At 40.9% G+C, this 16,350-nt stretch overlaps 1 protein-coding gene across 1 annotated transcript; it reads left to right on the top strand.

Moving 5' to 3' along the window:
- The first annotated feature begins 3,306 nt into the window (after positions 1-3,306).
- Positions 3,307-5,640, top strand: LOC110866971 (microtubule-associated protein RP/EB family member 1-like). Its single transcript, XM_022116114.1, has 2 exons — positions 3,307-4,604; positions 4,941-5,640. The coding sequence occupies exons 1-2, from the start codon at positions 3,307-3,309 to the stop codon at positions 5,638-5,640; spliced, it is 1,998 nt and encodes a 665-aa protein (XP_021971806.1).
- The last annotated feature ends 10,710 nt before the right edge of the window (positions 5,641-16,350 follow it).

Genomic DNA, 16,350 nt, shown 5'->3' with positions numbered 1-16,350 from the left:
CTTCACCTTTTCTCAGATTCCTCTCAACTCCGGTAAGTTTTCACTCTAATCCTTGTACATTTTTTATCATTACACGATTCTACACCTTTCTATCTTTCAAAACTTGAAGTCTAACCGTGAAATCACCAAGATCTAAGTGTTCTTGGATGATGTCATCATGGTGGTCTTGAAGAACATCATACTTTGGCCTCATTCAACCGTGAATAACTTAGATCTGACCGATTTCCACATAAACAAACTAGGATTTGTAAGAATCTTAACATTTTCGTGGAAGGATTTCCAACTTCCTTTCAACTCTTTTACACTCAAAACCTTAAAATCGATAGAAACGGACCTTGAACCAACTAACTAATCATTCTAACAGTCAAGAGGTTCAAGATTCGGATTCTATCTACGAGGTTCACCGATTTCGGGTTAAACATCAAACTACCGTTCTGAACAGTTCACCGGCCGGACTTGGGTGATTCCTGTCCGAACCGGTGAAGCAAGTAAGAACCCACGTTCTACGGTTTAACTCGCTGTCAAAATACCTTAAAATCATGACAAATAATCAAACAGCCAAGTGTTAGACGAAAGGCCGACCAGGTCAGAATTGCTGGCCGAACGACTAGGTTGTTCGAACGAACAGCCCAGCCGATCGGACATACCAGCCGATCGGTCGGGCCAGCCGATCGGCTAGCACATGGTTCCACACTTTTCAAACTTCATGAAGTATGCTATTGACGAGGTGATGTTCGATCGAATATATTAATCGATTGGTAAACATTACTCTTCGGATCATGAGATACTATGCTTCAGCACTTAATCGATTTTGCAACTCGTTCGTAGTATGGAGTGCCAGCCGATCGAACAGGCTGTTCGATCGAGTGACATCCTGCTGAGAACTACCTCTGAAGTTCCTAGCCGATCGGTTAAGCCGGCCGATCGAACAGACCGTTCGATCAATCGACCTGAAAGGTAAGAACACTTCAGTGTTCTCAAACACTACAACGAAAACTTCAAAAGTTCAAACCATCATACACAAACACATCAGAGGAAGAAACAATCCACTCGAATGGCCCAGTCGATCGAGCCTACCAGCCGATCGAACAGGACTGTTCAAACGGACTTTCAAGCCGATCGAACAGCCCGTTCGATTGAACCTGCTGTTCGATCGACCATGCTATTCGATCCATTCACACTTGTTTACATTTCCGCGTTACTCATCAATATACTATCGAACTATTCAGGCTAACCCTACTCTCAGCGCTCCCTTCAATCCATAATCAATCACTGTGAGTATACTCGAATCCCTTTTTGCTTTAGCACTTTTGGTGTTACATACGTATCAAAATCACAATCGAACACACTATTTAAACTATTTGGACGCTAACCAATTGCATGTATTACGTGACTAAATGTATGCTTGTTGTTATGTTTACACGTGGAATGCTGTCTACCTGCCTAGCAACGTAGTACTATAGTTTGGACTCAGCACCTGTTCACTCGGGGGTTGTTAAGGACAATTACTTGCATGGATTACGGTGGTAATCATGTATTGCGAACTGTCTCGGACAGTCAACCCGCAGTCGTTGGTATCGATAGGTCCATGTCGATAATTAACATGCATCATTTTCCCTCTGTGTACGTGCTGGTTATGCGTAAACTATTCAAACTCTATATGCTATGATTAAACTTGTATGCTCACCTTTACATCTTATGTATTGACTTTATTTTAACGTATGTGACAGGTGTTTAAGATATTTGCTTGCTAGGGAAGTGAAGCTAGAATAAAGCTTTAGAGGCCCCCAACAAATAGTTGTCTGTCAGGAACAAGCAACTAGGGCATAGTTGTCTGTAGATCTTGTCAGGCTGGGTCTTTAGGAGCATTTGAACTATACTAATGTTTGTAATAACTTAAATCTGAGTTGTCGGAACAGAACTACTTGTTTGGATGTTATCTGTAATAATGTATTTGTTTATTCGGGATACGGTATGGGAGGTATCTTTAACTGGATTATATAGATAGTTGTTATGGAAACTTATGAACAATCTGTTTCGCTCAGTGCCATGCCCCGATGATTCCGCCATCGGTTGGGGTGTGACAATTAATTTGATCATCAGTTCTTGAAAATTTGTTGTTGGTTAATTTCGTTTCAAACTGACAATTCCGCTTGAAATGGATATTTCGTTTCAACTGAGATTTCGTTTGTAATGTGATAATCAGTTGAAATGTGATTCCGTTTTAAAGTGTAATTTCGTTTGAACTATGATTCCGCATGAACTATGATTTCGTGTAAATGGTTGATTTCGTTTGAACAGTGATTCCGTTTGAGATGTAATTCAGTTTGAGATGTTATTTCGTATGAGACTTGAATTCGTTTGAAATTGTGATTCCGCATGAAATGTTTTTTCGTTTGATGAGTAATTTCGTTTAAATGTGTTGTGAATTGAAAAATTTTCTAAGTGTTTGATTTGTTTGTATGTTGGTGTTTTTCAGGCTTCGAATGTGCTGTTTGATCCATTGCACAACACTTGTTGTGTTTATGATAAAGAGATTCCGAAGATGGCTGGATTCACAGGAATTCTGGAGTTCATGGAAAGATTGTCGATTCAGAAAGCATTGACGAACCAACACTTGGTATTCAGATCTCACATTAAACATTTTTGGGAGAATGCAAAATATGATGAAGCAAACAAGACAATAAATTCGATTGTGAGCGTAAATGGCAAAGATAAACCAATCATTATCATTGAACAGCTTGTACGTGAAGTGATTAACTTTCCAGATGAGCAGAATTCTCCTACGAAGTTTCCGGAAAGGATGGTGAAGGGATGCATGTTGAGGTTGGGCTACAATGGTCCACTAAACAAGGCAAACTATTTGAAAGCGTGTTTTCCAAGGCGTTACAAGTTTCTTATCCATTCAGGGGTGAATGCTCTCAGTCACAGGAAGGGAGGTTATGATGCTATGTGCGATTATTAAATGAATATGGTGACTGCTCTTGTATTAAACAAAAAGTACAACTTTTCACACATTGTGTTTCATTACATGGTTGAAAATATCACGTCGAAAAGCAAGACTTGGGTTTATCCACGTTTTATTCAGATGATATTGGACCATGCATATCCTGAGTTGGAGAGAGATGAAAATAATGATCTGTTGGTGCAGTATCACATGGATAATGAGTCTTTGAAACAATTGGCTAGATATCATCCAAAACATCCAGAACCGAAGACAAAAGTAGAATTCTCTGGTTTCATCAAAGACAAGAATTATCAAGATCCAGATCCAATCAATCATTAGAACTGGAGGAATGGGAAGAAATGAAAGAAAAGAGTTACGCTGATGAGTTGAAAATTCTTGAAAGTTTCAAAGATACAAGGAATGAACGGTTTGTGAAAGAGGAGAAAAAGAAAAAGAGCAGAAAAGCAACTCCGAAAGTTCAAACTGAGGAGGGTTCGTCATCTCAGCCAAAGAAAAAGCGTCAAAAGAGAAGTGTTGAGACTATGCTTGTTGACGAATCTGAAGAAGAAGCTGAAGCTGAAGATGAAGCTGAAGCTGAAACTGAGGTTTATGTTGAAAGAGATGCTCGTTTATCTCCTAATTCTGCAGAGTTTTTGAAATCTCTTAATGCTTATAATGCTGAGAAAGAAAAGGCAGCTGGTGAGGAAGAAGGTGACGATGCAGAGAAAAGTTCGTCAAGCTCGTCTGATGAAGAAATTGATGAAACAGAGCGTATGAGGAGAATTCAAGCTGAAGTTGCAAAAGAAAAACAGCTTAAAAGAAAGAGGAGAGAGGAGAAGGATGATGATGTGTATGTTCCATCTCCTGAACATGTGATAGAATCTCACACGCCTCCATCTGGTGGTAGAAAGAAAGTCAGTGCCAGAAAGAGTGTAGTTTCTCCAAGAGCAGCAAGGAAGAAATTGATTGCGAGGTTGCCTAAACGCACACTGAAAACAAAATCTAGTCAACCACCATCACCACCACCTGAACCATCACCACCTAAATCACCACATAAATCTCCACCAAAACAACCTACACCACCACCATCACCTCCACCACATCTTTCACCATTACATCTTTCACCACTACATCAATCACCACCACATTTATCACCACCACACCAAACACCAATCCAAGAACAACCTGTCCTTACTTCACAACAAATTTTCCAAACACCACCACTCACACAACCACCTATCCAAACTACACCAGGTTCTTCAGGTTACAAAACCTTTCCAAATATTCCAGAAGGTATTACTCTTGAAGAAATAGGTGATTTCAACTTTGCAAGTGATGTTCAAGTAAAGAGTTTGGAAAAGAAAGTAGAAGAGGTTTTGGTTGAAAACAAGAAGTTGTTGGATAGAGAAAAGAAGTTAGAGAAGCGTGTAAAGTCTGTGGAAGCTGAGAATACTTCATTATTAAAGAAAATTGAAGCTGATCAGACAGAAATTGATATTCTGAAAGTCAAAGTTGCAGAATTAGAAGAAGAGAAAGCACGCCGAGATGAGCGGAATAAGTACTTTGAATTGAAAAACAAAGAATTGGAAGCTGCCAAAGCTATGAAAGAACAAGAGATTTATATGATGAATAAAGTGCTAGAAAATATGCTTGGAAAGTCTGTAGAGTAGAGGTTTGAAGAGATAGAAGTAGAAGAGGTTAGAGCGAAACGTCAAGCTGAAATTGATGCTGAAATGAAGTTTAAAGGCAAAGGTGTTGAAGGTTCTGAGGTCACAGAAAGATCAATTGTTCCATCCACTGTACCTGAATCTCCTATTTAGAATCCTCGTCCTATTTCAGCAGTGTCTGCTATTTTTGAGGAAGACGTGTTGATAGATGATGTTATAAATGATGAGGAAGATGTTGATACGGATAATGATGATGAGGAAGATGACGAAGAGGATGATGATGAAGAAAAAGTTGATGATGCACATGATGTATTTTCTGCAAGCAGTCACAGTGATGATGATGACGATGGTCAAGGCGGTGCTGGTATTAAAGTCACTAAAGCGTCAAATGAACAGAATGTCGATGATTATATGCATGATGATGCGAATGAAGAACATGAAAGTGCTGAAGGTGAGGGGGAGCACGTGGATGATCAAAATGTTGATAAATTTGAAAAGTTGATTCTACGTCTGGAGCCTGAGGTAGAGGAAAGGGAGTTCAGGCATACGTATACAATGGCTGATATTAAAGAGATGACGCGTATTGTTGATCCAGATTTCAAGTTTGACTTTGAAGAAGAGTTGAACGCACTTGATATCAACCAACAGCCTGAATATGAGTACAAGTATGTGGATGAAGCCGATAATTATGATCGGGTTGAGGTTGAAGATTGTACTGATGAAGAAAGTGTGAATGAAGACACTTCAAACTTTCCAACTCTGGTTGAGTTCTTCAGTCAAGAGAACAGAGATGAACTGAGGGGAAAAGTTGCTGAATGTTTGAAAGATAAGAATTTTGATGGTACTACAAAAGATCCACAGCGAGAAGAACGCAAGAAATGGTTCTGTAAAGACACTGAAAGAAAGTTCAAGCGTCCTTTGAAGTTTTACAAGAGAGATAGAGATGTATCACTTGGTGACATCATCAGCTGGGGTTTCTTGCCACAAGTGAATGCATATGCGATCAGAAGGGAATATGGTGTGTAATATTTTGCATATCTTTATGATGTCATGTCATTACCCTGGTGGGATGTGGAAGAATTGTCGAAAGTTAGAACGCTGGATTATCCTGTTAGAAAGCTTGATGTACCCATGTGGGGTCTGATAAAATTTGAAGCCTTAAAGGGATTCAAACACTGGAAGCCTCACTACTCGAAGAAAGTGAAGAGGGTAGATCCAGTGACTGGAGTTGAAGAGACAATCCTGCATGTGAAGAAACCAAGAGTGATGAAGAATATTCCGGTGCCAAAGATGGAACAAGAGTTCTATAAAGGTTTTATGTGTTGGGTATACAGCTGTATATCGACTGAAGCTGTGATTACTTACAGAGCAGAGAATGAAATTAGAGAAATCTTTGTATATGATCCGCTATGGTTGGTGAACTGCTCTGCTAAAGACATAGAATGTTTGTTTGTAAACAAAATCTGGTTCAAAGCTGAAGATAGAGATCAGGCGATGCAATTTCAGAGAGTTGTTTCTATCTGCTTTCAAAAAGTTATCAATGCTGAAAGCAAATGGTCATCAAAGTGGCGAAAGATAGAGAAAGAAGAAAAGTTGAAAGCTGAGAAGAAAGATAGAGAAAGAAGAAAAGTTGAAAGCTGAGAAAGATCGAAAGGCTCGTGAAGATAAAGATAACATGCTGAGGCATACAGTTAATCAAAGAATGGCTGCTGAAGACAAGAAAAGGGTTGACGAGAACGAGAAGCTTAGGAAGCTGCTGTTGAAAAAGCCAAAGCCGAGGAAAGAGAAATTCAAGTCGCTGTGAAGAAAGCGCTGAAGACCAGACTGAAGACTCCGGCAATATCCAAGGGGGAGTTTGTTGGTGCACGATGTCTATAGCCTACGTCTTATGTCTAGGTCATGATGTATAGGGGTCAAAAGTGTCAAATATGTAAAGTTTAGGAGTGTTTAATGTAATTCCGCTTGAAATGGTCTTGTGTAATTCCGCACGGAATTACATTAGGTAATTCCGTTTGAACTGTCATGTTATGTTTCAAGCGGAATTAGGTTGCCTATATATAGGTGTGTTTAGCTTCTCATTTGGCACGGAATTAGCTAGTGTGTCACGAAGTGCTGCTGAAATTCCACTGTGTAATCAAGTCTATTTTGAATGAGAAGCTTGTTTTAAAGTGAAATACTCTATTTCTACTCAATTCTTCACTGATTCTAAGCTGTTTGTTTGATTCCACCTCTCAAACAGTTGTGTATTGCCTCTGATTGACTCATTTGGTCGGTAAAACGATCCTACAGATGGCAATCTGTTGATACTGAAAATGTTGGAAATTGTTTAACTATTGAAATCTGAACATTACATGGTCGAGCAGTAGTCCGATCGGGTGGTAATCCGATCGGGCAGTACTTCGTTCAATGTTTTATCCTTCAAAGTTAGAAAAATAGGAGTTAAGTGTGGGGCCAGGGTGCAAGTCGATCGGGTGACAACTCGATCGGGTGGCGTTCCGATCGGACAGTAATCCGATCGGGCAACACTCCAACCTGGTCGGCCTGATCGTCTTCTTCCTTGATCATTTTGGTAGTTTGTTTTATTGAGATGTTTTGATATCGTGTTAAGCAACAGAAACCTCGTCAATACTTGGTACTCCTAATCGGACAGGAATCACCCAAATCCGACCAGTAAACTGTTCGAGACGGTGTTCCATGTTTAACCCGAAATTGGTAATCTCGTGGATAGAATCCAGATCTTGAACCGACACAGCCACAAGAATGAGTAGAAAGTTGGTACAAGCTTCGATTCTATCGGTTTTGAGTGCATTGAGTGTAAAAGAGTTGAAAGAAAGTTGGAAACCATCTTTCAATCCCTTTCACCGTGAATATGTTTAGATCTATGAAAGATCTTTATTTATTTGTGTGGAAATCGTTCAGATCTAAGTTGTTCTTGGTGGATTGAGGCCAAAACATGAAGTTCTCAAGAACACCATGATGACATCATCCTAGAACACCTCAAATCTAGTGATTTCACGGTTAAAATTTAAGATTCGAAAGATAGAAAGGTGTAGAATCAAGTGTTGATCATAGAAGTACAAGGATTAGGTTGAAAACTTACAAGATTTGAGAGAAATCGGAGAAAAGAAGCTTGAGTGCGGCTGGTTTGAGCAGAGAGATGTCACTACCAAAAGTAGTAACAAGTGAGGTATTTATAGGGTTTCTGTCACACCCCGATTTCCACGTGTCTCACCGGTGGGCCCGGTGGGGGATTACCGTGACGATGTTGGCAACAATATAGTCAAACCACACAATTATATAATGCACAGCGGAAGCATAATTTAAATATATAATTTCAACCTCTGATTGTAATATCAAAATGTATTACGGAAGTTGAATATCCACAGTGGATCGTAAATACAGATAAAGTATTGTTCCATTAGATACTGCAATCAAGCTTGCGAGGCTTATCCCGACGCTAGGGAGCTAATACCAGCCAATTACGTTTAGGTACCTGCACTTAATCTTTTTGGGGAAAATACGTCAGTTTACACTGGTAAATACATTCAACTGACACATTTGAAAATGTTTATTAAAATTGATTTGAATGCACAAGGCACAAACTCTTTTATAACTTGGGAAAATTCATAATGATCTTGTGAACGTTTTACATGTTCTTTTATGCGTTCAGTAGCCCGGGTCGTGCCGGGTTAAAGATTTATAGACACACCACGTTTGCGTAAAACCGTAGTATAAAAACCAACGGCTACGTCTTTTAATTTTAATGTCGACACTTTATACCGGGTGTACGCCTACACCGGGATGTCGAAGGTCGTGGCCATTTCGTAAAATGATGTCAGGGATATCCGGGACAACGGTCATTAAACCCCCCAAAGGCTTATAAGCAACAAAACTGTTTAAATGAGCCGATCATATTTAATCAATTAACCACCTCAGCGATGGAATTATATAATGCTCAATCAAGCGGTATTAATATACCGTAACCCAAGCCCATATAGGGGAAATAAGTCAAAAGTATTTACCTTTGCAAGTATTAATCCTTATTTTAGATCAAGTCACCGATAGCTTTTACTGGGGCTCCTAATCTGGAACGAAGGTTTTAATTAACCTCTTAGAATCCTAACGGTCCTTGTATTAGCCGTAGCTTAAACCGGTTGATTCCGATATATAGATATGGTTAATTCGCATGAACAGGCGAAAACCGAGAATGGAGTACGATTTGGACCCAACAAGTTCAGTGACTTGTTTTATATGGGTTTATGGTTCATACTCTGGATTTTGGGGTTCAAATAATATAATTTGACCCATATCGGCTATTGCACGAAAACTAGTTCCATGAGCCGTACCGTGTGCGCAAATAGGCGAAACGGTTAATCATAAGAGTCGTACGCTTATTTCCTAAGTCAATATGCCTTAAAAGTATTTTGGTATCAGTAGGATACCTTCCGTAATGCCCGTAACGAGTTTAAGTTTATATTATGCCCCGTAGGGGCTTTTTGGTCATTTTAAAGACTTTAAAAGGGATTTTCGAGTTCTACAGGAAATCTGAGTTTCCCGAACAGCTTATAAAGCTTAAAATACATTATTTATTATTTAAAACCAGTAGCAACTGGAATCGGGTCAAAAGACCTTGTAGAACTCTCGTTTTGGCCAAAAAGGGCGTATTCGGTATTTACCGAACCGTAGCCATAACCGCAGGTTATGAGCAAGGTAAAAATTATTAAAAATCTTTAAAATTCCCAAAATATTATTTTACCCCAGTGGGTAAAAGTTTTGGTGACGAAAACTTGGGTTAGATGGGCGTTATGCTAATTGCGCCGTTAATTACAAAACTTTCTTAAAAGTGCGCCTTTTAGCATAACTCTCATTCTAGACCTCGGATTGACGTGAAACTTTAGGGACATGCTTATAATTTAATAAGCAAGGTTTTGGTCCGTTCACGCGTCCGAAATACTCGTTTTAATTTTAAAAGGCCGTTACGGTCAACTTTTAGGCGAATGACGGAAATACGTAAAAGACTCGGATAACTCATGAACCGACCACAGAGGCGTATACCAACATGTGACCTGGTCCTAAGAGAGTCCTAAGGTATATTTATACCTCACTAAAACGGGTCAGAACTGAAGTCAAAGCAAAAGTCAAACTTTTGCGACTTTCGGCTCCGAACCGGTTCAATATAGTAAATGATCGATTCAAACGAGCGCAAACATGTTTATATACTTATTATCATGTTTTATGATTATCAAAACAGGTTCCATAACATATATATTACAGATTATGCATAAATCGCCAAAATAGCTTTCTGTTGACTTTTTAACCGCACGTTTGACTCGACATTTGACATAGTTAGAGTGGTGATCAGGGGGAACCATTTTAGAGGTTTAATACCCACATAAATACCAACTCATAACCACTTTTGATTCGTCATAAGACTGAACCATTTGCAAGATATTGTAATGACAACCGTTAGTTACGACGGTTGCGTTTATGAGCTATAACTATGGAAAAGTGAAACCAAAATGGTTATCAACGACTTACAGAAGTTGCTTCTTGATTATAGAGCAGAAGAGAAGGCTTGGGAGCACTTAGAATGATCAGTAGTTGTGTGTTTTGATTGTGTGAATGGTTATGCACACAAAGGTGCTATTTATAGCCAAAAACAAGCTCCTATGATCATTACAACTACCACAACAGGTCAGGGGTGATGGGTAGATGTCCCCTAAGTGTTATGGGTCAAATGTAGGGTGCCCATGCTCCATTAAGTGGTGTTTGATCGTTCAAAGGTTCCAAAAGCCAAGTAGTTACTACATTTCTGCATCTGGGCACTTTACGCGGCCCGCATGGGAGTTTCCATGCTTTTTAACGCGGGTCGCCTAAAGGTGAAGAAATCAGGCGAATTAGTGAGGAGGCTCGCGGCCCGCCTCAACTAATCCTTAACCTTTACGCGGGTCGCCTAAGGTTAAGAAATCAGGATTTTTAAATCTTTTTGTAATTATTACAGAATCTGGCCATTAATAACGAAATCTTTCGTAATGATTTGCCTGACCTTTCGGTTTTGAAGGGGTAACTTTGCGGTTTGGCCCTCGGTTATTTACCGATAGGGGCCTCGTGTTAATTACCCGCATTATTAAGTCCCCGGTTTATTTATTTATTATATTGGAAAGCCTTAACTTTCACTGTTGACGCTTTTAACCCTTCTTCTACGAATTTGATCGTAACTTTCTCGTTTCATATCGAAACTTCGCGAAATTTATATATATTATTTTAGTGAGGGTATAATACCGTTACAAAGTCTTTGGAACGTTAAAGGGTCACTCAGAGGTATTATTAAACATGTTGACACAGTTAACCCCTGTAGTTTGTAATCTCTCACTTTCTTCCGCGTTTTATTTTTGTACGATCTATAATTTATTCGTTTGAAGGTTTAAGCATTATTTAGGGATACTATACAGTATATTTACCCTTGTTGACATTTATAACCCTCGAATTTATATACTTTCAAGGTTTGTCAAAATTAGTCCTTTATTTATTATAGATGCCACGTGTAAACAAATGACACGTGTTAACACATCATTGGACACAAAATTTCGAGGTGTTACATCCTCACCCCCTTAAAATAAATCTCGACCCGAGATTTACTCAAATAAATAGGGGTATTTTTCTTTCATTGTAGCTTCGACTTCCCACGTATATTCAGGACCTCTACGAGCATCCCATTTGACTTTTACAATCGGTACGTGCTTTCTGCGAAGCTTCTTTACCTGTCGATCTTCAATCGACAAGGGTTTTTCTATAAACTTTAAGCTCTCATCTATATGCACATCTGTGTGTGGGATCACCAACGACTCGTCGGCGAAGCACTTTTTGAGATTGCAGATGTGGAACACATTGTGAATTCCATTGAGCTCTTCAGGCAAGTTTAGTTTATAGGCAACTGATCCGACTCGTTCAATGACCTCAAAAGGCCCTATGTATCTCGGACTCAGCTTGCCTTTCTTGCCGAAACGCATCACCCCCTTCCAGGGCGATACCTTAAGTAATACCTTTTCACCCACTTCAAAGTGAAAATCCTTACGCTTTGGATCAGCGTAGCTCTTCTGCCTATCGCGGGCAGCCTTGAGACGTTCCCGGATCTGGACAATCTTGTCCGTTGTCTGGAAAACAATCTCTGGTCCCGATAATTGGACCTCTCCTACTGCCGCCCAACAAACAGGCGATCTGCATTTCCTACCATATAATGCCTCAAAAGGCGCAGCCTTTATGCTGGTGTGGTAGCTATTATTGTAGGAGAATTCGATCAGGGGTAGGTTTTTATCCCAGTTACCACCTAAATCGATTGCACATGCACGTAGCATGTCTTCCAGCGTTTGGATAGTACGCTCACTTTGACCGTCCGTCTGTGGATGGTAAGCCGTACTAAAATTTAAACGCGTGCCCAAAGATTGCTGGAAACTTTTCCAGAAGTGAGATGTGTATCTAGTATCCCTGTCGGAGATAATAGACACAGGTATGCCGTGTAAGGCTACAATCTTATCAACATAAAGTTGGGCTAACATATCGGAGCTATACGTCTCCTTGATGGGTAGAAAGTGAGCTGATTTAGTCAGCCTATCAACTATGACCCATATTGTATCGTTTCCTTTCCTGGTCTTGGGTAACTTGGTTATGAAGTCCATAGTTACACATTCCCACTTCCACTCGGGAAGCTCAGGCTGTTGTAGCAAGCCAGACGGCTTTTGGTGCTCGGCTTTAACTTGAGCACAAGTTAAGCACTTTACTACATGGGCGGCAACAGACTTCTTCAAGCCTATCCACCAATAATTTGCCTTTAAGTCTTGGTACATTTTGTCAGCACCAGGATGGACTGAGTATTTGGAACTATGGGCTTCCTGGAGAACAACATCTCGTAGTCCCCCATAAATCGGAACCCATATACGTTCATTCAGCCTAAGAATTCCATCCTTGCTAAGAGTCAACTGCTCCGCAGTTACTCCCAGCTTTTCATTAGGATAATTAGCTTCCAACACAGCCTCTCGCTGTGCAGCCAAAATCCTTTCCATCAAATTATTTTTAACTTCAATGCTCTTGGCATTGATTCGAATGGGTTTTACCCTTTCTTTCCTGCTCAATGCATCGGCGACTACATTCGCCTTGCCGGGATGGTACCTGATTTCACAGTCATAATCATTCAGGGTTTCCATCCAACGGCGCTGTCTCATGTTCAACTCCTTCTGGTTGAACAGGTGCTGAAGGCTTTTGTGATCTGAATAAATCACAAATTTAATACCATAAAGGTAGTGCCTCCACAACTTCAGTGCAAATACAACGGCACCCAACTCCAAATCATGGGTGGTGTAGTTCTTTTCATGCACCTTTAATTGCCTTGAAGCATAGGCAATTACCTTGCCCTTCTGCATAAGCACACACCCCATGCCCGTGTGTGATGCATCGCAGTAAACCACGAATTCATCAGTACCCTCCGGTAGTGTCAACACAGGTGCGTTGCTTAGCTTCTGCTTCAGAATTTCAAAGGACTCTTGCTGCTTCGGGCCCCAAATGTACTTTTCTTTCTTCTTGGTCAAGGAAGTCAAGGGCGCAGCAATCCTCGAAAAATTTTCAATAAATCTCCGGTAGTATCCTGCTAACCCCAGGAAACTACGTATTTCGGTAGGCGTCTTTGGCTCTTGCCAGTTCATGACTGCCTCCACCTTAGCGGGATCCACTTGGATACCACGCTCACTCACAACGTGTCCTAAAAACTGAACTTCTCGTAGCCAGAATTCACATTTCGAGAATTTGGCGTAGAGTTTCTCACGTTGTAGTAATTCGAGAATGCAACGGAGATGCTTCTCGTGGTCATCTTGGCTTTTAGAATAGATCAGGATATCGTCTATGAAGACTATGACGAATTTATCCAAGTATGGCTTGCAAACGCGGTTCATGAGATCCATGAACGCAGCCGGTGCATTTGTGAGCCCAAAAGGCATCACTAGGAACTCGTAATGACCATAGCGAGTCCTAAATGCAGTCTTGTGTACATCTTCATCTCTGACCCTTAGTTGATGATAACCCGACCTTAAGTCGATTTTGGAGAAGTAGCTTGCTCCTTGCAGCTGATCGAATAGGTCATCGATCCTTGGTAAAGGATATCTATTCTTTATGGTAACTTTATTCAGTTCTCGATAGTCGATGCACAACCGCATCGATCCGTCCTTCTTCTTTACAAATAGGACAGGAGCTCCCCAGGGGGATGAACTAGGTCTGATAAAACCTTTCGCCAGCAGTTCATCCAACTGGGTCCTCAGTTCTTTCATTTCTGTTGGAGCTAATCTGTAAGGTGCTCTTGCTATCGGAGCTGCTCCAGGAATGATGTCAATTCTGAACTCCACTTGTCTATCTGGTGGCAAACCAGGTAGTTCTTCAGGAAAAACCTCGGGGTATTCAGAAATGACTGGAAGATCCTCGATCTTCGGCTTTGGTTCTTCAATTATCACTTGAGCCATGTAAATTACACAGCCTCTGTTCAAACACCTTGAAGCTTTCAGCATAGATACGTCTTCGGGCAATCCGTAACGCGTATCACCTCGAATGGTAAGAGATTCACCACTCGGAGTTTTTAAAACTATTTGCCTTTTACCGCAAATGATTTGGGCCTGGTTATGGGATAACCAGTCCATGCCTAGCACGATATCAAAACCCGCCAATTTGAAAGGAAGTAGAGATAAAGGAAAAGAATGGTTCCTAATGGATATTTCACATCCTTCTAGAACAGTAGAGACGGTTTCTATCGTGCCGTCTGCTAACTCTACTTCGTATTTTACGCCAAGGGTTTTGATTGGCATATTTAGTAGTTGGCAAAATTTCTGGTCTACAAAGGACTTATCAGCGCCAGAATCGAACAGTTCTCTTGCAAATATATTATTTATGAGAAAAGTACCTGTAAGCACAGTGTCGTCCTTAACCGCTTCCTTTGCATCCAAGCGAAAAACTCTCGCATTCGACTTCTTCGTCTCTTCCGCCTTCTTGGCATACTTCGGGCAATTACTCTTTATGTGCCCCTTCTCGTTACAATTATAGCAGGTTGCGTCCTTTATCTTTTTGCACTCCACTGTCTTATGATCCTTGGACTTGCATAGCCCACAGGGTGGAGTCTTTTGTTGCGACTGTGAACCAGACGCAAACCTACACTTCCCGGAGTGAGGTTTCTTGCAGACCTTGCAGTGAGGTCTTCCATCAGCTTGCCCCTCCTTCTTTGCCTCCGACCCTCTCTTGCCCTCACCGTTTCCACGGTGCTTTTTCCCGGACTTTCGTGAGGTATCATCCTCACGCTTTCGCTTTTCAGCCTCCTTGCTCCTTTGTGCCCTCAGACGGACAGCATCAAGTGTAAGAGACAAGGAGAGGTCAGTAACTGACCTGAAGGTCGTTGGCCTAGAGGCCTTTACACTGGCCTTAATCGCCGGTTCTAAGCCCCCAATGAATCGGGCAATTCTTCGTGGTTCTGGTGTCACAAGATATGGCACCAGGCGTGACATAGTGTTAAAGCTTGTCAGATAAGCTTGACAATCCAGGTTTGTCATCACTAGTGAGACAAAATCAGCCTCAATCTTCTCAACCTCGTGCTGAGGGCAGTAGTTTTCTTTTATGAGGGTAATAAACTCCCCCCATGACATTTTGTACAAGGCAGACTTACCTGAAGCCTGCACCAGAGCTCTCCACCACGCCAGGGCCTCGCCCTTGAATGACTGGGACACAAACTTAACCACGTCCCTCTCAGCGCACCCGCTGATGTCCACAATCGTGTCCATCTCGTCCAGCCAGGTGATACAGTCAACCGCACCTTTCTCCCCTGTAAATTCACGGGGCTTACATGATACAAAGTATTTGTAGGTGCAACCCTTAGCACTGGACGCATCAGTATATTCTCTATCGCGGTGAACGCTGTGCTCAGTAGACGAATGCTTGTCGTCATCTTTCTTGGGTTCAGAGGGTGGTTTGGAGTGTGTCTTTGGTTTAGAGGGTGGTTTTGACACAGATCTGCCTTGAGACTCAGTATGTTGACGATCAATAGCTGCCTGGACAGCATTGTTGATCAGAGCCTTTAGCTGTGCGCCTGTCAAATGTACTGACGCATTGTCATAGTCATCTTCATTCGTGTGGCTGTTCTCTCCATTGGGATCCGCCATTGTAACTTGAATCTGTTACAGAAGATAACAAAATTTTAATTTAGGAGATTATTATATGATTGTCTTTTATGACAATTTGTCAACCATGGTACGGAGACCATATTCGGTTAACTTATTAACTCATTACATTAAATATTAGGATTTGAATAGATCCTATTTTAACTATAAAAATAGTATTGGCGGCATAAGGCCTAATCACGATGATGTTTTATGATACTGGCCGAGATTCCAGAGAATCAAAGGCATAGAGAATTGAACCGTAGTTCTTTTATCTCCTTCTGACAGAGAGTCATAGACTACCACTGCCTTTTGCCTTTATAAGACAATTATTATGGCCCATAGGCACTACACCTCTAATGGATGTTTCAATATGATTAGCCCGTAGGCACTACATCTCAAATGGATGTTTTTAATAATATTGGCCCGTAGGCAACGCATCACTAATGGATGTTTTAATAATTCTGGCCCGTAGGCACTGCATCACTAATGGATGTTTTAATAATACTGGCCCGTAGGCACTACATCACTAATGGATGTTTTAATAATACTGGCC

Source organism: Helianthus annuus, chromosome 7, assembly GCF_002127325.2.
Source record: "Helianthus annuus cultivar XRQ/B chromosome 7, HanXRQr2.0-SUNRISE, whole genome shotgun sequence".
NCBI lineage: Eukaryota > Viridiplantae > Streptophyta > Magnoliopsida > Asterales > Asteraceae > Helianthus > Helianthus annuus.
This window is presented reverse-complemented; position numbering and strand designations above follow the sequence as displayed.